The 21,283-nt window shown below is 43.2% G+C and overlaps 1 protein-coding gene across 6 annotated transcripts in view; it reads right to left on the bottom strand.

The window, feature by feature from the left end:
* Nucleotides 1-21,283, bottom strand: part of ARHGAP17 (Rho GTPase activating protein 17) — a 100,979-nt gene that overhangs the window by 55,908 nt on the left and 23,788 nt on the right. For all 6 annotated transcript variants that reach the window (XM_070760870.1, XM_070760869.1, XM_070760872.1 and 3 more), the window contains exon 2: nt 329-368. In XM_070760870.1, coding sequence (XP_070616971.1) covers nt 329-368 — 40 coding nt within the window. The remainder of the gene's footprint in view (nt 1-328; nt 369-21,283) is intronic.

Below are 21,283 nucleotides of genomic sequence, written 5' to 3'. Positions count from 1 at the left end.
TAGATAAGAAGAAGAAGTAAAAGTTAAAATTAAGCAAGAATTGTAGTAGTATTGTTATGATTTAAATTTTGAGTTTTTATCTTGTTTATATATGAAGGTTTTTTATATAAGGTTAAAAAAATTTCTTCTTTTCACTTAAATTAATATGTTGATCTAAGGTATTAATAATGTATTCTTTTTTCTGTATGGCAATTTGACTTCTAGAATAAGAGGGGTAATTGCAACCCAAACTTTATGTTAAATGTGTGTTTGTGTGTATGTTTATGAAAAAAAAATTCCCAAAGGCAGCCTTATTTCAGGAAAGTGAGTAGAACCATTAATCAATTACCTGTAGCAGGTCATCACTGAGCACTTCAGTTTTCTCAGCTCTGTAAAAGAAGAAAAAACAGCCATTGAGGTTTTTTGTAAACACATATTAAGCATAAGGTAAGGAGGGTAGGCCAAGCATGGATTTTATTTAGAAATAGTAACCATGTTGACTATGAAAGCAGTGTGCTTCTATCACAGGCAGAGGTGGGCTGCTAAGTTGGAACAGTGATGTGCGCTTGTCCCGTGGCTCTGAGTGCTAGTGGAGTCCAGCGCAATTCTGCTACCGCACCTGGGCAGGTAGCAAAATAGCGCGCGGACAAGCAGGTGTGCCCGTGGCCCAGGTGCAGTAGCAGAATTGTGCTGGACTCTGCAGGCACTCAGAGCCATGGGGGCAAGTACACGTCACCGCTCCACCTTAGCAGCCCACCTCTGATCACCGGTGATACATAAGCAACAGACACTATAAGAACTTTTATTTTGTGGGACTTAATCAAGAGAGTGAGGACAATATTTTTCTTCCTATTAACTTTCCAGATGGTTCCAACTAAAGTTGTTTATGTTCAGACTTTGCAATTTCCCTGGGAACCAACAGAAGCCTCTGAACTCCACTTGTGCTCCTTGTTTCCAGCCAGAGTGTATTTTTATCTCTCTTCCACTGTCCATTATGGAGATTTAAATTTAAAAATGCAGCCATATCAGCACTTTTTTCAGTATTTCCATCTTTCTGCCATTTAAAATTGGGAACAGGGTGCTTCCAGCAAAGTATTTCTGACTCAGGGGAATGTTTTAAAATGTCAGCATCCTGTCCTTAAAATGATATATATCAAACACAGCAAAATGTCTTCCTTTACTTGAGTTCAGTTTCACGTTTATATTAAAACACATCAAACTGATGTCTGTATGGTGCCCATAAAAGGTTTCAGGTTTCCAACTGTTTAATATCGACTGCTTCACTAACATTCACTTTCAGCTTGGAGAAGAACCAAAGGTGGATATTCCTGGTGGAAGGAAGGACCCATTGTCCCAGCTTTGTGTTCAAAGGCACTGTATTCCTAATTTCCTGCACATGGTAGTAAAAAGATGATGGTGGAAGAACACCTGTGAACAAACTCTTGTGGAAGAGAGTTTCATTCAGCTAGTCCACAAGGCCTTGGCTATAACTCTCACTTGTTGCTTGAATGGGAGCCACAAAACGAACAAGACCCCGAGTCATGAATCAACCCCCCCACCCCAATCTAGAGTAACTCCAGGGAATGAGGTTATCAGTTTGCCCAAATGTTTGTTGATACATAGCAGTTCCATTCAGACTCTGACAATCTCCAGTTGGGGATTTCTCAGATCCAGTTGGACCTGGACTGGCCATGCACAGCTGGACACCATCAGCATACTAGTGATACCTCACTCCATATAAACAGCAATAGCACTTAGAAACATAGAAGATTGACAGCAGAAAAAGACCTCCTGGTCCATTTAGTCTGCCCTTATACTATTTCCTGTATTTTATCTTAGGATGGGTCTATGTTTATCCCAGGCATGTTTAAATTTGGTTCCTGTGGATTTACCAACCATGTCTGCTGGAAGTTTGTTCCAAGCATCTACTCCTCTTTCAGCAAAATAATATTTTCTCACGTGGCTTCTGATCTTTCCCCCAACTAACCTCCGATTGTGCCCCCTTGTTCTTCTGTTCACTTTCCTATTAAAACAGTTCCCTCCGGAACCTCATTTAACCCTTTAACATATTTAAATGTTTCGATCACGTCCCCCCTTTCCCTTCTGTCCTCCAGACTATACAGATTGAGTTCATTGAGTCTTTCCTCATAAGTTTTATGCTTAAGACCTTCCACCATTCTTGTAGCCCGTCTTTGGACCCTTACAATTTGATCAATATCTTAGATTTATATACCATCCCTACTGCTTTACAATGTCTGCGTGGTCTTGGCATTATTTGCATATTGTCCCCAACAATCTGGCTCCTCATTTTACTGATCTCGGAAAGATGGAAGACTGCCGAGTCAACCTTGAGCCCTGTCAGGATTGAACCCCAGGCTGTGGGCAGAGTTTGTCTGTGATACTGCGTTCTAACTGCTGTGCCCCAAGATGACCCCTCCCAACAGGTTTCGTGCAGGTGTTCAATTAGAAGGGGGAGCACTGAGTCCTATGGAACTCCTCCCATACCCTTCTGGAGAAATCAAAGATTATAGTCTATCCTTCCTGAAACTACCTGCTCAGGTCGGCATGGAACCACCATAACTTAGTGCTTCCAGCCTCCAGTCATTGCAGGTGACCTAGAAGGCTACTACAGTTGATGGTTATGAATATTGCTCAGAAGTGTAATAGGACCAGGTGTTGCACACAACTCAAAATTGAGATGCTGATAAAAAATAATTGCTTAGAGCTATCCTGTCGTTTTAATGCCCTGATCATGCCTGAATCCAGGCTGATAGGAATCCACGCAATACACCTGTTGTAGCATCCTTTGTGGCTGATGCCGTTACCTGTATGACAATCACCCATAAAAAGGGAAGATTGAAGATTGGGAGAAAGTAGCCAGATCATGGGTGGGTTTCTTCAGGACTGGGGACAACAGACCTCCCCTTAAGGTAGGCACTATGCTACCCTCCCTTAAAATAGTGTTAACTGTCTGCCATATTCAGTTACTTACAGAGTAAGAAGTGAGGAGCTTCCCACCTGATTCCTTCACTAACTCTATGGAACCAACTACCACCCGATGTCCATACTGCTCCCACCCTGCTGGCCTTTCGTAAGGCCACGAAGACCTGGCTTTGCCGGCAGGCCTGGGGGCCACAAATTTACATCTTTGATGGCCAACTGTATGAATGGCGCGCATGTATATGATTGTGACTGTCCTTTTCATAATAACTTTTTTCATGGGGTTTTAGTTTTAGATAATGTTTTAGTCTTAGATATGTTCGACTTCTTTCTATCATTTTTGTTTCTGTTTATATTGTATTTATATTGTTGTAAGCTGCCCTGAGTCCTTCGGGATTGGGTGGCATAGAAGTCAAATAAGTAAGTAAGTAAGTAAGTAAGTAAGTAAGTAAGTAAGTAAGTAAGTAAGTAAGTAAGTAAGTAAGTAAGTAAGTAAGTAAGAAAGAAAGTAAGAAAGAAAGTAAACAAACAAACAAACAACCCTAATTCACTGCTGCATCTGTCAGTTATCAGGCCTGCTAGATTTTATGACCCCCACACTACTTTCCCCCTCCCCCTCAAAAGCATTGGTTAGCAAATATCCTACAATGCAAAATTAGACCACAGAAAGTGTATATCTCAAAAGGGAAGCAAACCTCTTAAAAGATTCTTATCAAATAATACAATGCCGCCATTGAATTACAACACTGGCCGGACTGCGATGGAACGAAATACAGCTATTGTAACTTTTCTGGAAAGTAAGTTAGGTCTCTTCAGAGCTCAATACAAGAAGACAACCCTTGGCTTGGCTTTGAGGACATCCCCCGTTCTCCTTTTCCCCAGAAGGATTAACCCCAATTTAAATTCCTCACAAATAATCTCTCAGATTCTGGCACAAGAGGCACTTGGAATGTGAGTTAAATAACCTTTTTCAAAAATATGTAAAACCTGTTTTGGAGCAAAAATGTTTATAAGAACATTGACATGCAGATGTCAAATTGCTTCCATCGTCATGACAGCAAGAGAACATCTCAACAACCTCACTCTGGCAGTCCATTAAAAACAAGTTTTTCTAGTGGCCAAGCTCTTTAGATTAATCTCACAAAGCAATGCAGAGTTTTCTGGCGATTCCGAAAGCAACACCATTCTTTAAAAAAAAACCCATTTTGCACGACATACAAGTTAGGAGCTTCATTGAAGCCAACAGATCTAATTTTGTGTGTAGGAAGCACCCTTTGAAGTGTTTTCCAAGGATACAATCACAAGCCCAGAGTCCTGAAAGCATCCCACTGAAACCCAGGAGAATGTATCTGAACAAACAAGCTGAGAAAAAGAGCAGAGGCTCCATTGCAATGGGAAAACAGGGTATTCTCTCCCTCTAAAGAATGACTAACCAGAAAAGCATGTAACTTTCTCAAAATCATGCAAGTAGTTGACTTGTACAAGCATTCATAATATGCTGTTTTGGAAACAAACAAAATTGTTGAAGCACCAAGGAAGTTCCCTGCATACTTTTGTAATTGCTACAAGTACAAATAAGGTGTGTGTCTATTGCCAGATCAAAAGAGAAGCATCACAAGCCGAGAACTCTTCTGCAAATATGAAGAGGCCTTCCCCACCGACTACAGAAAAGCCCACTGATCAGCTGCTTACATGTTTAAGAAACTACCCAGCTGCTAGACTGGTAGAATTCCAGAATGTCAGCAAGCAACTGGGAAAGGGAAAAAACAACTAAGCTGCCAAATAGATGCATGTGCCAGAATTGATTCAATGCTAAAAGAGTGAAAATATCAATCCGTTTCACCCAGTCATGCCTTCTGCATCTCTCCAGAAATCAGTCCTGGAAAAAATAGATGCTTAACTCAAGAGTTTACAGACTTAACCTAAGTTGAGTTAGGCTTTTACATCAGAGGTGGCTTTATCCAAATGTAGGAAATTACGTGTGGCCAATTTCTCTTATTTATTTATTAGATTTGTATGCTGCCCCTCTCCGGAGACTCGGATCGGCTCTTACATATAATCAATGATGGTATTGCAATTCAAGAATCACTTTGATAAAACTAATGTTGTGATTACTGATACTTAACAAAGAGTTTATCAGGAACCACCTATAATAATAGCAATCAGATAAGCAGTCAGAAAGCTAATACTAGATCAAGCAGTGAACAAGACCCCAGTCAAGGAGCTACCAACTCAGACAAGCTATCAAACAGCAGCTTAATCAAGGAACCACCAGGAAAAATCCTACCCACACTGACAGTTCTTTCTTTCTTTCTTTCTTTCTTTCTTTCTTTCTTTCTTTCTTTCTTTCTCTTTCTTTTATATGCTGCCCCTCCCCAAGCACTCAGGGTAGCTTACAACATATACAAGACAATAAAAAATATCCTAAATCCAATTAAATATAAAACCAGCTAATCTAAAATCCAAACTCCAAGTCCACAGAGAGGGGCGGCATACAAGTCCAATAAATAAAATAATAATTAATAATAAAGTTACTTAAAAATCAATCATTCCCATTCAAACAAGCAAACATAAATTTTCATATATCAGCCAGGGGGCTAGAATCTCATGGTCTAAAAAATGACGGCACAAATAAGTCTTCAAACTCTTGTGGAAGGGGAGGAGGGTGAGGGCGATGCGAATCTCTGGAGGGAGCCGATTCCAGAGCACCAGAGCCTCCACAAAGAAGGCTCTTCCCCTGGGCCCCACCAGATGACATTGTCTGGTTGACGGGATCTGGAGAAGGTCGATCCCGAGGGACCTGACTGGTTGCTGGGGCTCATGTGGCAGGCTCATTAGCACTGACCATGTTACCTAGTTGGGTAATGAAACAACCGCAACCAAGTAACCATCTGGTCGGGGACCAAAGAACCAACAGTCATCGTCTTCCTCCCTTCTAGCACAGAAGTTGGCTCAAGGGAGGGAATAAGGGCTTGTAACCCTGAATGAATGAATGAATGAATGAATGAATGACCAAAACCCCAAATAGAAGACCTATGATCAAAAACAGTGATTGTGAAACCTTCACACAGCCATATATCCCCTTTCCTCTCCCTCCATCTCTCTGTATGTGTGAAGCTACTAGGTGGGAGTCTTCGGAGAGGGGCGGCATACAAATCTAATAAATTGAATTGAATTGAATTGAATTCTGCCCAGAAAGCCCTCTCGCCCGAGGAAGGCCAGGCTTCAGGGGAGAAAGTGCCCTCCTCTCCACAGTACAATGACTTGGTTTTCTGCCAAGGTCAGGGAGGAGACGCAGGAAGGGATGGAAAGTCCTGAAGCTTTGTGCAGAAACCAAGATACACAGGCCACAAAGCTACGCAAATGGCAGGTCTAAGAAAAAGGGAGCCTCTCCTTCCAAACAGCTGGCCGTTCCCTGCAGGGCTTCAAAAGTCCTATTTGGCGATTTTATTATCTTCAATGAAAGTGAATGTGTTCAGTTCTGGGAGGCCCAATTTAAAAAAGACATTGATAAACTAGAGTAAGTTCAAAGGAGAGTTACAAGGATGGTGAGTGGTCTGGAAACCAGGTCCTATGAGGAATGGTTAAAGGATCCAGGGATGTTTAGTCTGCAAAGGAGAAGACTGACAGGAGAGTTGATAGCTGTCGACAAATATCTGAAGGGCTGTCACAGAGCAGAGGGATCAGCATTGTTCTCATTAGCACATGGAAGGACTAAAAACAATGGAATGAAACTGCAAGGGAGTAGATTTAGATGAGATATCAGAAAAAACTTTCTAGCAGTGAGGGTGATAAACCAGTGGAACAGTTTGGCACATAAGGTGGTGGGCTCGCCTTCACTGGAGGTCTTCAAACAGAGACTGGACAGTTATCTTTCTGGGATGGTTTAATGAATCCTGCATTGAGCAGGAGGCCGGACACGATGACCCTAGAGGTCCCTTCCAACTCTATGATTCTATGACACGTGACTGGCCCCTTCTTAGTATTTCAGGTATTTCACCCACTGCATTTTCTGAACAACAAATTGGCAAGTCTTTTCTTTACACACCAAATAACCCAAAGGTTGAATTGAGAATTAAGAGCATTTTGAACATTGGGCATTCCCTTGATTTAAAATCATTCCCCCTTATAGAATCCACTGAGTAACTGCAGGAAATACATCAGCTAAGCAGGGCATAGAAATGACACAGAAACATCGTGGGGAAAATAGGATTTTTGACTTGACTTGACCCAGGCTTTCAAAATATACTCAGAGTACTTCCAAGAGGAACCTTTCCAAATCTCAATTGCAATGGAGAAGGCCTCTAGTTGGGGACAATCCACTCCAGTGGCCAATGTTCAACTTATCATTCTGAAAATAGCAAAAACTGAAAAAGGCCAGTGAAAAGTCTCTGGTGAGGGGAAAAATCATATTAAAACAAAGATCATGCAGGACTCTTAAGTATCTACAATTTGATTTGTATAAAAAAACAAATGTAATACAATATTTTGGATGTAGTATTTACAATCAGTGGTCTATGAATATTGCTTTTAAGGACACTCTGCATACATATAGTAACTTACCAGAATTTCCCTAACATGTTTGTTCCCCATTATCTTCTTCCAAGAGGAAGGTCAATCAAGACAACATTAAAAAGCACTTCATAGTATGGAAGACCCCTAAGAAACTTCAGAAGCAGAGCTCGATCTAGATATTTCCATGCCTTCACTTTTTGAAATGAATGCAATTTTTCTAACCAGTTCTGTATGGTATATTTATTTATTTATTAGATTTGTATGATGCCCCTCTCCGTAGACTCGGGGCGGCTCACAACAGCAATAGAACAATTCATAATAAATCTAATAATTTAAAAACATTTTAAAAAACCCATTATTAATCAGACATACATACAAAAATATCATACATAGATTGTATAGGCCCAGGGGAGAAATCTCAATTCCCCCATGCCTGGCAGCAAAGGTGGGTTTTAAGGAGTTTACGGAAGGCAAGGAGGGTGGGGGCAGTTCTAATCTCCGGGGGGAGCTGGTTCCAGAGTCGGGGCTGCCACAGAGAAGGCTCTTCCCCTGGGACCCACCAAATTACATTGTTTAGTCGACGGGACCCGGAGAAGGTCAACTCTGTGGGACCTAATCGGTCACTGGGATTCGTGTGGCAGAAGGCGGTCCCAGAGATATTCTGGTCCGATGCCATGAAGGGCTTTATACCTGACATAGAGGGCTGTTTATGAATTTGGAGAGAAAGGCTATTAATGCTGTAAAACTGGTGGGTTGAGTGATACCTAGAAAACAGAATTCAAATTAAAAATCACTGCATGTTTTTGCAAATAGAGTACTGAGTCAGCGGATGTGCCTGAGAAAAAGTAAATGTGAAAGTGTAATTTCACAAAGCCTGTTGAAATCTGGGAAAAAGTAATTTTTTTTAAAAAAAAAAAGTATCTTGGGCTAGAGAAAAAAATCCCAAATTGTATATTAAGTCACTCAAAGGTCATAAAATTGAGCAAGAACAGAATCTGATGGCACTGGATAAGCAAGGCATATCATCCTTTTCACAGCGCTAACTTTTTTCAGGGCTGGGGAGGAACGTGGCGAATAAAAGGAGCCATCAAGAAACAGCCTCCTAAATTAAGAGTTGCGCATGGGAAAAAGTTGAGGACACAAGCGGGAAGGTTGCTGTCTTATTTCAGGAAGCAACTCTCATCTTAAGTAAATTAGAGAGGAACTAGGTAATATTAGTTTAAAAATATCAGCAGGGCTCAGGAAGCTGAGTGCAAAGCGAAACCATCACAATGGCGGATAGCAGCCAATCTGAACACCCTGAACCAGCTGTTTGGCCTTTTGGCTGCTGCTCCCCCACAACAGCTTCTTCTTTTATCCATTCTGCTTTTTGCAACATCTGGCACTGTGCCTAACAGAACATAGAATGACAGGGTGGGAACTTTAGAGATCTTCTAATCCAGTGTTTCCCAACCTTGGCAACTTGAAGACATTTGGACTTCAACTCCCAGAATTCCCCAGCCAGCATTCGCTGGCTGGGGAATTCTGGGAGTTGAAGTCCAAATATCTTCAAGCTGCCAAGGTTGGGAAACACTGTTCTAATCTAACCCCCTTCTCAACTCTGCCAATGGCCATCTCCAAAGGTGGGCTGCTAAGGTGGAACGGTGACGTGTGCTCACCCCCGTGGCTCTGAGTGCTAGCGGAGTCCAGCGCAATTCTGCCACTGCACCTGGTCAGGAAGCGAAATCGCACGCGGACACGCAGGGACACATCCTGGAATACCATACATAGGTGGCTATTAGAAATCTCACAGAAGGAGATTAGGTTTACTGCAGAAGATATATTATTAGGAATTTGGGGTAAAAAATACTATAAAGAAACTCTCCATCTAGTGATGCACATAACAATGGCAGCCAGAATAACATACGCCCAAATATGGAAAAATCAAAAAGTCCCATTGGAAAATAATATTATTGACAAAATGTACAAATGTGTAGGGATGGACGAGAAGATGAATGAAATTACAAAAAATCTAATAAGATATGGAAAAAGTGGTATGAATGGATCCAAGATAGAGTAATACAATGTGTCAGGGAATATAATAAACAGAAATACACACAATACAGATTCAGGCAACAATAACAGATGAAATAATTACTCATAAACATACTTTTTATTTTATCTGTTAGATTGACACTTTCATTTATTCATACTTTTTTACGTCTTAACTATTACAAATGCACACACACACACATATATATAAATACTTATTTTTTTTCTTTTCTCTATCTTTACTCTATTGAAATGAACATAGTGCATATCGAACTGTAAACATAAATTGCAATGGAAACGGTCATGATCTGTAAAAGACCATGAAGATGTATTTTCTATTTTGTGGAAATCAATACACAAACTTTTAAAAAAAGAAAAAAATTGCGCTGGACTCCGCTAGCACCCAGAGCGAACACATGTCACCATCCCACCTTAGCAGCCCACCTTTGGTCATCTCCCACCGAGGATGCAGATAGGTTGCCTTGAGCAGTCAGTTCTCTCCTTTGGGCTCCTCCCTTTTTTTAAAATCTCTTGCTTTTCTCTAAAGCAGTGTTTCCCATCCTTGGCAACTTGAAGACATTTGGACTTCAACTCCCAGAATTCCCCAGCCAGCATTCGCTGGCTGAGGAATTCTGGGAGTTGAAGTCCAGATATCTTCAAGTTGCCACGGTTGGGAAACACTGCTCTAAGGCAGTGTTTTTCAACCAGTGTGCCGCGCACACTAGTGTGCCGTGAGACATGGCCAGGTGTGCCGTGAATCTCAGCAAGAGAGAGAAAGAGAGAGAGAGAAAGAAAGAGAAAGAAAGCAAGAGAGAGAAAGAAAGAGAAAGAAAGAAAGCAAGAGAAAGAGAGAAAGAGAGAGAGAGAGAGAAAGGCAGGGAAGGAGGGAGAGATAGAAAGAGCAAAAAAGAGAGGAAGGAAGGAAGAGAGAAAGAGGGATGGAGAGAGAGAGGAAGAAAGAGAGAGAAAGAGGGAGAGAAATAGAGCAAAAGGGAGGAAGAGAGAGAGAGAATTTTTTTGTCCAAACTTTTTTTAGCCCCCCCACTCCCTCCCCCGCTCAAGGTGCCCCATTATTTTGTATATGTAAAAAATGTGCCGCAGCTCAAAAAAGGTTGAAAATCACTGCTCTAAGGCATACAGGTAGTCCTTGATGTATGGCCGCAATTGAGTCTGTTGTTAAACGAGAAATTCATTAAGTGAGTTTTGTCCCATTTTATGGCCTTTCTTGCCACAGGTGTTAAGTTCATCCCTGAAGTTGTTAAATCAGTAACAGAGATGTTAAGTGAATCTGGCTTCCCTGTTGATTCCGCTTATTAGCAGGTCGCAAAAGGTGATCACATGGCCCAGGTGCTCTGCAACCGTCATACGAACCAATGGTGCCGTAATTGAACTGTTGTACGTAAAGGATCACCTCTATTCATTGCACTAGCATCTGCATGCCTGACTCTAGCTCCAGACATTTGGTCGAGCTGGTTCAGGACTGCAGGAAGGCATAAAAGTCATACAGCCTTATTTCCCAAGAGTTTCAAATATTACTGCTTTTATGCCTTGTAGATTGACAGTCTGCGTTTACTAGCATTTTACTAGCATTAGCCCATACAATCATCTGCTACAACGTCCTTCCTGTCAATGACGACTTCAGCTTCAACCACAACAGATACAAACTTAATGTAAACCGCTCTAAGCTCAACTGCAGGAAATACAATTTTAGTAACCAAGTAGTTGATGCATGGAACTCACTAGCAGAATCTGTAGTAACCCCTCAAAACTTTACCCTTAGATTATCCGCTGAGTGTTGATCTCTCCCGATTTCTAAGAGGTCAGTAAGGGGCGTGCATAAGTGCATCAGAGTGCCTTCCAACCCCTGTCCTAATGTTTCTCTTTTACTAATATCATGAATACAAATATTATATCTTTGTATACCACCGATATGCATGTGACAAAATCAACAAATCAACAAACAAACAAATAAATGTATTTCTTGCATTTGTAAGTTGCCTTTCAGTAGAAACATGGCTATTAGGAAATTATAGATTTTGCTAAGTTAATTTTTAGTAGCACCAGTTTTACAAATGAGAACATATAGACATGACCAGGAAGCATCACAGAGTGTTGGAGGCGGCAGTAATCTGGCTTCAATTCAATCAACGTCCCTTTATGCTGAGATAAGCAGCAAGAATGCAAAGGTCCCAGCTGCTTGTCTTCCGAGCAGAGCTTCTGCCAGGACTGGGGAATCTGATTCACAACATCCCCTTTCATCTGGCCTGCTCCGTGAGGCTCTGCACTCTGCATCTCCAAGATCCGGTCTGTTTTTTGGGTGGCTAAGCAAGAGGGATACACACAAGGTCACAACTTATGGACAGGCTGTCAGCAAAACACACATCCCTGAGCTCTCAGAAACCCATCATTCTGGGTATCTTTTTTAAATAAGAGGTATAAAAAAAGAAGTCTAGTGTTTGATTATCCATATAATCATATATGCCTAGCATTGGAAAAGTGAAAAAATACCAGAAGAGGAGATAGATTGTGGTGATGGATTGTGATGGATATGTTGTCAAGAAAATTAGAAGGGAAGGAGAATTCAGGTTATTACAAAATATGGGAGAACTTTTACAATTGGTTAAAAGAAAGAAAGAAAGAAAGAAAGAAAGAAAGAAAGAAAGAAAGAAAGAAAGAAAGTGTTGTGGTTAGCTCTGGCCCTGCTCCTGCCCCAAGGACTGTGGATGTGAGGGAGACATCCACATGCTGCAGGCCTGATTTGCTCCCCCCCCAGTGGAATCTGCTGATGAAGGCTCCTCTGACTGAGAAGACATGAGTGACAGGGAGGAGGAGAGTGGGGCAGACAGCTCAGAAGGAGATCAATTCTCTAGCTTCTCCTTGGATTCAGAACAAGAGTTAATGATACAGCCACGCATGAGGAGAGCGATGCATAGGCAACAACAACTGAGAGATTATTATCAAAGAAAATGAGGCCACCTATGGTTGGGTGGGGCTATGGTAATTAGCGAGGCTGCTATAAATAGCAGCCTGTGGGTTTGGCCATTGTGGAGGATTATCTGATCGTTGTGTTTTGTGACTGCTTTACTGACTTTGACCTTTTGTGTGCTGATTTTTCCCCGCTTTGAAACGAAACCAGAGCAAAGTGTGTGTCACTTTGTGAAAAAAGAAGGACTGTGAATTGCCTCACAGCTGCAAGCTAAGTATCACAGGACTGATAAGGGACTTGTACAAATTACCAGTCTGTTTGGAGACGAGTGCTCTTTGCTATACCAAAAGAGGGCTTAGGTTAAGTGAATTTCCATTATAAAGAGCATTGTTTTGAATTTTCAAACGTGTGTGTGTCTGAAATTTGTACCTGTGAATTTTTGGGAGGATTCTACCAGAGAGCCCGACAGAACAGAACAGAACAGAACGAAAGGATAAAAGAAAAGAAACTATATAGAAAGACAACCCAAGAGATTATAATCCAAGTTTATAGAAAAGTATGCAAGTATGGAAATATGCAAAGCAACAAGTTAACAAAAACAAAGTAAAAATGTACATATCTCCGATCGAATCCTGAATGAGAAGGGGATGTAAATATGCCAAATGTAGGTTTTATTTATGTTTTTCCTCTTTTTTTGTTTTTTCATTTTGTTAGTTTCTATTATGTCTCTGCAAATTTATTAACACGTTTTGTGTTGTATTTCTGTTTTTAAAGTTCAATTATTTTTTTTTTTTAAAAAATAAATCCATCATTTTAACTGGATTAAAACTCCCCAAAGTGAAGTGCAGAGCTCATGATGCTACTTTAATTCCCACAGCGACGCCAACCCTACATTGAGCTGCTGCCACCTGCATTGAAGAACTAGTCTGTGACCAGGAACTGCACCAGCCAAGTAACTGCATTTGGCAGAAGATGGACAGAGGGCTTATTCTTCCTATATTCCTAGCATAGAAAAGTTACATATTTTTGTTGTTGTTGTTCAGTACTGAAGGAAAAGTCACTTGGCATTTTCAAACTTGGCATTCCAAAGGTCTCTAATAACTTTAAAATAGTTAATAATCAATTTCTGGTATTGAATAGCAGGGGAGATTAGCAAACTTAAGTGCCCTTTAAAAGATGTTGTGAGCAAGATGACTATTTTATTGTGGAAATGAAAACAAAACTGGAAATATAGTTTTAAAAAAACGAAGTCTGCAGAGTTAAGAGATGCAGAAAGAATTGAAAGGGAGATTTGGAAATGTCTTATTGGACATTTTTAAACTGCAATAAACTAACATCTCTGTTGAACGAAAAATGTGTACATTTATTCCCAGGATTAGGAATAAGGACCGGATCTGAAACTAGATTGTAAAGCAGTGGATTTCAACCTGGGGTTTGGGACCCCTTTGGGGGTCGAACGACCCTTTCACAGGGGTCACCTAAGACCCTGGGGGGAAAAGACAAATTTCCCCTGGTGTTAGGAACTAAAGCTTCTATTCTGGCACCTTCAAACCTATTTTTACAATCCGACCAATCAGGCGTTTAAAGTGGGGACGTTCCTCTGACCTTCCTGCCAATCAGCTTAAAGCTCTGTTGGAAGAATTGGTGCTAGACTTATGGTTGGGGGTCACTACAACATGAGGAACTCCATTAAGGAGTCGCGGCATTAGAAAGGTTGAGAACCACTGCTGTAAAGAAAAGGGCAGTAGGGGAGATCAATCTGGTGGAGCCAAGGAAAGACCTGCTCACCAAAGTCTGCAAGATTTCCAGAAAGGGAGGGAAGAAAAAGCAAATTTCTGGATGCCTTTCAGAGCCCGCTTGAGAAAGCTCCTCCTACAGCAGCAAGCATTTTTCCTGGAACCTCCTTTTTCGCGAAGAACGAAGCCTCCCCTAGAGCCCGCGGACGCCAACTTGAGACAAGCTACACTTTCAAGAGAAAAACCCTCGGGGGACCAAAGGAAGGGGCTTTTCCTGAAGCTGCAAGGAAGGTCACAGCACCAGCCCTTTCAGGCGGTGATGGAACACTCTGAGAAAAGGCCATTCTGGGCTCTTCCCAAATTCAAATGACCAACTTAAGAACTAATGCCAGAGTTCGAGTTTTTTTTTTTCCATAAGAACCTAAGAACCTAAAAAGAGCCATGCTGAATCAGGCCAAAGCCCACCGAGTCCAGTATTCTGTGTCCCACCAATTGTACATGGGGAACTTGAGCAGAAAGTGAAGGCAAAACCCTCCCTTTCCCTTGACCCCCACAAATGGGACCCAAGGGAACTCTGCCTGCTTCAACCAACATAGAGGCGGCACATGGACCTCCGTTTCAATAACCACCGATACACTAGGCATCCATGAATCTGTCTGATCCTGCCTTGAAGCTCTCCAGGCTGACAGCTGTCACGACCTCTTCTGGAAGGGAATTCCATCAACCAAGGACCCTCTATTTCCCTTTATTTGTCCCCGCTTTCTTACCTGTGAGCTTTAGAGAGTGCCCCCTCATCCTAGTATTGTGTGGTAGAGACAAGAATTTTTCTCTATCCTCCTTTTCTGTCCCATGCACGAATTTATACACTTCAATCAAGTCACCCCTTAAATGCAATCTTTCAAAGCTGAAGAGACCAAGGCATTGCAACCTGGTTTCATAAGGGAGGTCTTCCATTTCCTTGATCATTTTTGTTGCCCTTTTTTGCATCTTTCCCAGTTCCATTATACCCTTCTTGAGGTGCGGTGACCAGAACTGTACACAGTACTCCAAGTGTGGTCCCACCATTTGATTTTCTTCCCCTCACATCCTCCTTTATACATTTAATTTTATTTATATTGAAGCTGCTCCAAGAATTCAAGGCAGCTTTCATGGGAATCCTCCTTCATGATATCCCTACTTATTAGTTAAAACACTGTTTTTCAAATCTGCTGTCTTTAAGATGGGATGACTTCAATTCCTAGAATTCCTTCCCCAGCATGCTTTCCCTCCGAGAGCTCCCAGGGGTTCAACGGCATCCCTTCTACCAACTTTCTCAAACAAAATGGGAATTTGTGAGGTAAGCAAAACTCACATTTTTGCAAAGGTTGGGAAAGCAAGTAGAGACATAGAAACATAGAAGACTGACGGCAGAAAAAGACCTCATGATCCATCTAGTCTGCCCTTATACTATTTCCTGTGTTTTATCTTAGGATGAATATATGTTTATCCCAGGCATGTTTAAATTCAGTGACTGTGGATTTACCAACCACGTCTGCTGGAAGTTTGTTCCAAGGATCTACTACTCTTTCAGTAAAATAATATTTTCTTATGTTGCTTTTGATCGTTCCCCCAACTAACCTGTTCTTGTGTTCACTTTCCTATTAAAAACACTTCCCTCCTGAACCTTATTTAACCCTTTGACATATTTAAATGTTTCGATCATGTTCCCCCTTTTCCTTCTGTCCTCCAGACTATACAGATTGAGTTCATTAAGTCTTTCCTGATACGTTTTATGCTTAAGACCATGCTTTATGCCTCTAGCTATGCAGCCAAGTAGAATGTTTGGCTGCATAGCTAGAGGCCTAACAATCAGGAAGAGGGAGTATAGAGCACTGGTGAGACCACATTTGGAATAATACTGTCTTCAGTTCTGGAGACCTCACCTACAAAAACATATGGATAAAATTGAACAGATCCAAAGATGGTTCTACAAAAATGGTGGAAGGTCTTAAGCATAAGACTGATCAGGAAAGACTTCATGAACTCCATCTGTATAGTCTGGAGGACGGAAGGGAAAGGGGGGACATGATCAAAACATTTAAATATGTTAAAGGGTTAAATAAGGTTCAGGAGGGAAGTGTTTTTAATAGGAAAGTGAACACAAGAACAAGGGGGCACAATCTGAGGTTAGTTGGGGGAAAGATCAGAAGCAATGTGACAAAATATTATTTTACTGAAAGAGTAGTAGATACTTGGAACAAACGTCCAACAGACGTGGTTGGTAAATCCATAGTAACTGAATTTAAACATATATCCATCCTAAGATAAAATACAGGAAATAGTATAAAGCAGTGTTTCCCACCCTTGGCAACTTGGAGATATCTGGACTTCAACTCCCAGAATTCCCTAGCCAGCATTCGCTGGCTGGGGAATTCTGGGAGTCAAAGTCCAAATATCTTCAAGTTGCCAAGGTTGGGAAACACTGGTATAAAGGCAGACTAGATGGACCAGGAGGTCTTTTTCTGCCGTCAATCTTCTATGTTTCTATGAATGTGAGAGAAAAGCAAACAGCTTCATGTCAGAGCTGGTTTATGTCATCACATAGCACCTCAGAACACGTGCAATTGTATGCTCTACTCCCAGTTCCCAAACAACAGAGATTGTGCCTTGGATTGCCCAGGCTGGCTAGCGAGTGAATGAACGATCCTAGAATCAAAGGACTTGAACAATCACTATAGAGGAAAGCAGCAAACATTTAATTTTTAAACAAGGGGTGCAGCATGCATTTCGCTTACAATATAGTGCCTTCATTACTGTAACCAGCTTCCCAATTATGTGAAAAGTGTGTACACGTATACACACTTTTACATACAACATACAATCACAATTGAGCCCAAAATTTCTGTGGATAAGCGAGGCAATTGTTAATTCCGTTCTACCCCATTTTAAAGCTTTTTTGGGGGGGGGGCACAGCTGCTAAGTGAATTACTGCAGTTGTTAAGTGAGACTGCCCCTCCCCCACTTTTGCCAAAGCTGGCTAGAAAAGTCACAAATGGGGATAACATGAGCTTGGGACTGTGCAAATGTCATATAATACATGCCAGCTGGCAAGCATCTGAATTTTGATCATGTGATCTCAGGATTGCAGCAACATTTGTAAGTGTGAAAAATGGTAATTAAATTGTGGTTTTTTAAATGCCTCTTTAAACATTTGCTAAACCAATGGTTGTATGTCAAGGGCTACTTGCAGAGGTGGCCAGCTAAGGTGGCATGGTGATGTGTGCTCGCCCCCGTGGCTCTGAGTGCTGGCGGAGTCCAGCGCAATTCTGCTACTGCACCTGGGCAGGTAGGGAAATCGTGCGCAGACACGCAGGGGCGCCACAGGCTCCCGCCATAGTCACAATGAAGCCAAGTGCTACATACGCTTCATCATATTCATCATATTTCTCATCTTAGCTTTCGGGAGACTTACATGGCATAGGACCAGACTATCTCCAAGACCGTCTTCTGCCGCACGAATCCCAGCAACTGGTGAGGTCCCACAGAGTTGGTCTCCTTAGGGTCCCGTCGACCAAGCAATGTCGGCTATTGGGACCTAGTGGAAGAGCCTTCTCTGTGGGGGCCCCGGCCCTCTGGAACCAGCTCTCCCCAGAGATTCATACTGCCCCCACCCTCCTCGCCTTCTGGAAGAGTTTAAAAACTCATCTTTGCTGCCAGGCATGGGGCTCCTTAGACCTTCCCCCCTGACCAATGAATGCATTAGTTTGATTGTTGAATAAATGGTATTGATAGATTTTTAAAATTAGAATTTTAAAGATTGGTTTTTTTAATGTATTATTAATTAGATTGTCATTACTGTTTCTTGTTTTTCCGTACATGCTGTGAGCCACCCCGAGTCCTTGGAGAGGGGCGGCATACAAATCCAATTAAATCTTAAATCTTAAATTATCTCCATCTCTCTCCTCCTTTCTTTGGATTAAGCCATCATCATCTGGCATCCCTTGCCCAAAAGGAAGGAACTGCTCTTGTTTTCTGACTGAGCAGAGGCCACTTTGGGCAAGTGGAAGCAGCACTGGACTTATGGCGTTAGGAGGCTGAAATGTGGCACTGCGCAAAGTTACCAAGCATCAGCTCAGGAGAGAGCAAGTCTAGCTGACTGTGGAATTCTGGGAGTTGAAGTCCACAAGGCTTAAAGTTGCCAAGGTAGGACGCCCCTGATATACAAGACTGTATGTAAAGCCCAGGGCGAACAAATTTTGTCTGGTTCACCTTGGGGAAAAGAAAATCACCCACTTGATTTTAGCCCCCTTTTAAAAATGGTACATAGGTTTCAGCCTCCCCAGAAAATAGGCGTTGATTGCTTACCTGAACGCCTCTTCTCGTACGGTGAGCGGGTACAGCAGTCACATGGGTTGCTCATGTCCAATCCGGTGGAACTGAGCCTAGTATTAAAAAAGCTTGCCGGATCCGCCCCTTCCCCAGAATTCGCGAATCCATAGACTAGGCTCAGCTGTGAAGCTCTGTAGTGTTCAACTCTCATTGTTAGAGAAAGAAGGTATAGAAAGGTAAAGAAGACACATACAAGGGCGGGAAGTGACTGCTGTACCCGCTCACCGTACGAGAAGAGGCGTTCAGGTAAGCAATCAACGCCTATTCTCCGTACTGAAGGAGCGGGTCCAGCAGTCACATGGGACATACCCAATAGATGGTCCCTAGGGTGGGATTAGATTGCTATCGTGTGAGATAACGGATTGGAGTACCCTTCTGCCGAAGGCAGCGTCCGCTGAAGCGTAAGAATCAATCTTGTAGTGCCTGATGAAGGAATTTGGCGAGGCCCAAGTGGCTGCTTTGCAGACCTCCTCCAACGGGGCTTGAGTCGCCCAAGCGGCCGAGGTGGCTGCGCTCCTGGTGGAATGCGCTGTGATGTTCCTTGGAACTGAGAGGGAGGCCGACTCATAGGCCTTAGATATAGTCCCTCTGATCCAACGGCCTATTACTGTTGAAGACACTTTGGCCCCCATGACTCTGGGGTGATAGGCTATAAAAAGTGCTTCTGACCTCCGAAAGGGTCCTGTACGTTGGATATAGATTCTCAGCGCTCTGATGAGATCCAGGGTGTGCCATCTAATTGCCAAGGGATGGTCTCGTTGGAGGCAGAAGGAAGGTAGGACAATATCCTGAGATCTGTGGAACATGGAACTGACCTTGGGTAAGAAGGTGGGGTCCAGTCGCAAGACTACCTTGTCCTGATGGAATTGACAAAGGTCCTGCCTGATTGAGAGGGCAGCCAGCTCCGAAATGCGTCGGGCAGAGGTAATAGCCACCAGGAATGCTACCTTAAAGGATAGGTACCTGAGGGACGCCGATTTTAGGGGTTCGTATGGTGCCTGCGTGAGGGAATGGAGAACCCGTGGCAAATCCCAGGATGGATACCTGTGGACCTTGGAAGGTCTGAGGTTGGCTATGCCCTTGAGGAATTCCTGGACTTCAGGTAAGGATCGGAGAGGCTGTCTGCGGGGACCCCCTAGGACAGATGAGATGGCTGCCAGATGACGCCGGAGGGTGCTGGTGGAAAGTCCCTTATGGAAGCCTTGCATAAGGAAGGAAATAATTCTGTGTATGGGGATGCACAGAGGGGAGAGACCTTCCTGTAGACACCACTGGTGAAACTTGGACCACGTGTGGTCGTAGATTCGATTGGTCGAACCCCTTCTGGCCTTTAAGATGACCTCCACTGAATCGGGGTCATGGCCACGCAGTTCTAAGTCTCTCCTGATAACAGCCAGGCGGTGAGGTGGAACCACTCCGGGTCTGGATGGAATGAGGCCCCCTGCCGCAGCATATCCCCCGAAACGGGGAGTCGCCAAGGGTCCTGGACGGACAGCTGTTGGAGATCCGCGAACCAGGGGCGGCGGGGCCAATGAGGGGCGATTAAGATTACTCGGGCCCTCTCGGTGAGGACCTTGTGAATCACGTCCGGGAGAATTGGAATTGGAGGAAAAGCGTAGAGTAGGCCTGGGGGCCATGGACTCCGGAGGGCATTGATTGCTTCCGCTCCCGGGGATGGAAATCTGGAAAAGAAGCGAGGGAGTTGGGCGTTTGCATTGGTCGCGAAGAGATCCAGGACTGGTAGGCCGAATCTGAGGCTGATTTGATGGAACAGATCCTGATGGAGGTTCCACTCTCCTGGGTCTATCGTTGCTCGAGATAGCCAGTCCGCCTGGACGTTGAGGCTCCCCGAGATGTGGTCGGCTAGGAGCGACCGAAGATGTTTTTCCGCCCAAAGGCCTAACTTGAGGGCCTCCCTCATGAGAGCCTTGGATCTCGTGCCCCCCTGTCTGCAAATATGGCTTTTTGTGGCAATGTTGTCGGTGAGAATGAGAACGTGCCGGTTGGGAATGCGAGGAGAGAAATGCTTCAGAGCCAGGGAAACGGCTCTTAACTCTAGCCAATTGATTGGCCTGGAAGCTTCCTCCGGGGACCACGTGCCCTGGGCTATCATCCCCTGGGCGTGGGCGCCCCATCCCGATAGACTGGCATCTGTGGTGATGACAAATTGATCCGGGCACCTGAACGGGGATCCTTTGTCCATGGCCGGAGACTTCCACCACTTGAAGGATCTGCGAACACTTGGCGGGATGACAATGCGCCGATTTGAGTTGCTGTGCCCCGATCTCTGAAAGGGTAATAGGAGCCACTGGAGTTCCCTAGCATGAAGGCGAGCCCAGGGAATAATGCCTATGCATGACACCATCTTCCCCAAAAGGGAAGACAGAGTTACTATGGATACTGAAGAATTAGATAAAATGTTAGAAATTAACTCCCCTATACTGAGTTTTCTCTCGGGAGAGAGAAAAACCTGGGAGGATTCTGAATCGATAATAGAACCCAGGTGAGAAATGGATGTGGAAGGTTGGAGGTGGCTTTTTTCAAAGTTGATGGAAAAACCATGGTCCTGAAGGACTGACATGGTGATAGAAAGGTCTGTTTTTACTTTCTCTAGGGAGTTCCCATGAATCAAAATATCATCAAGATAACATAAAATGTGGATGGGAGACGCCCGGATATAGGCCGCCAGGGACCCCAAGAGCTTTGTAAAGACCCGAGGGGCCGAGGAAAGGCCAAATGGCATCGCCCTATACTGGAAATGCCTGCCTTGAAAGGAAAAACGTAAAAA

Source organism: Erythrolamprus reginae, chromosome 9 (genome assembly GCF_031021105.1).
Source record: "Erythrolamprus reginae isolate rEryReg1 chromosome 9, rEryReg1.hap1, whole genome shotgun sequence".
Taxonomy (NCBI): domain Eukaryota; kingdom Metazoa; phylum Chordata; class Lepidosauria; order Squamata; family Dipsadidae; genus Erythrolamprus; species Erythrolamprus reginae.
The sequence above is the reverse complement of the archived record's forward strand: the minus strand, read 5'-3'. Positions and strand labels throughout refer to the sequence as shown.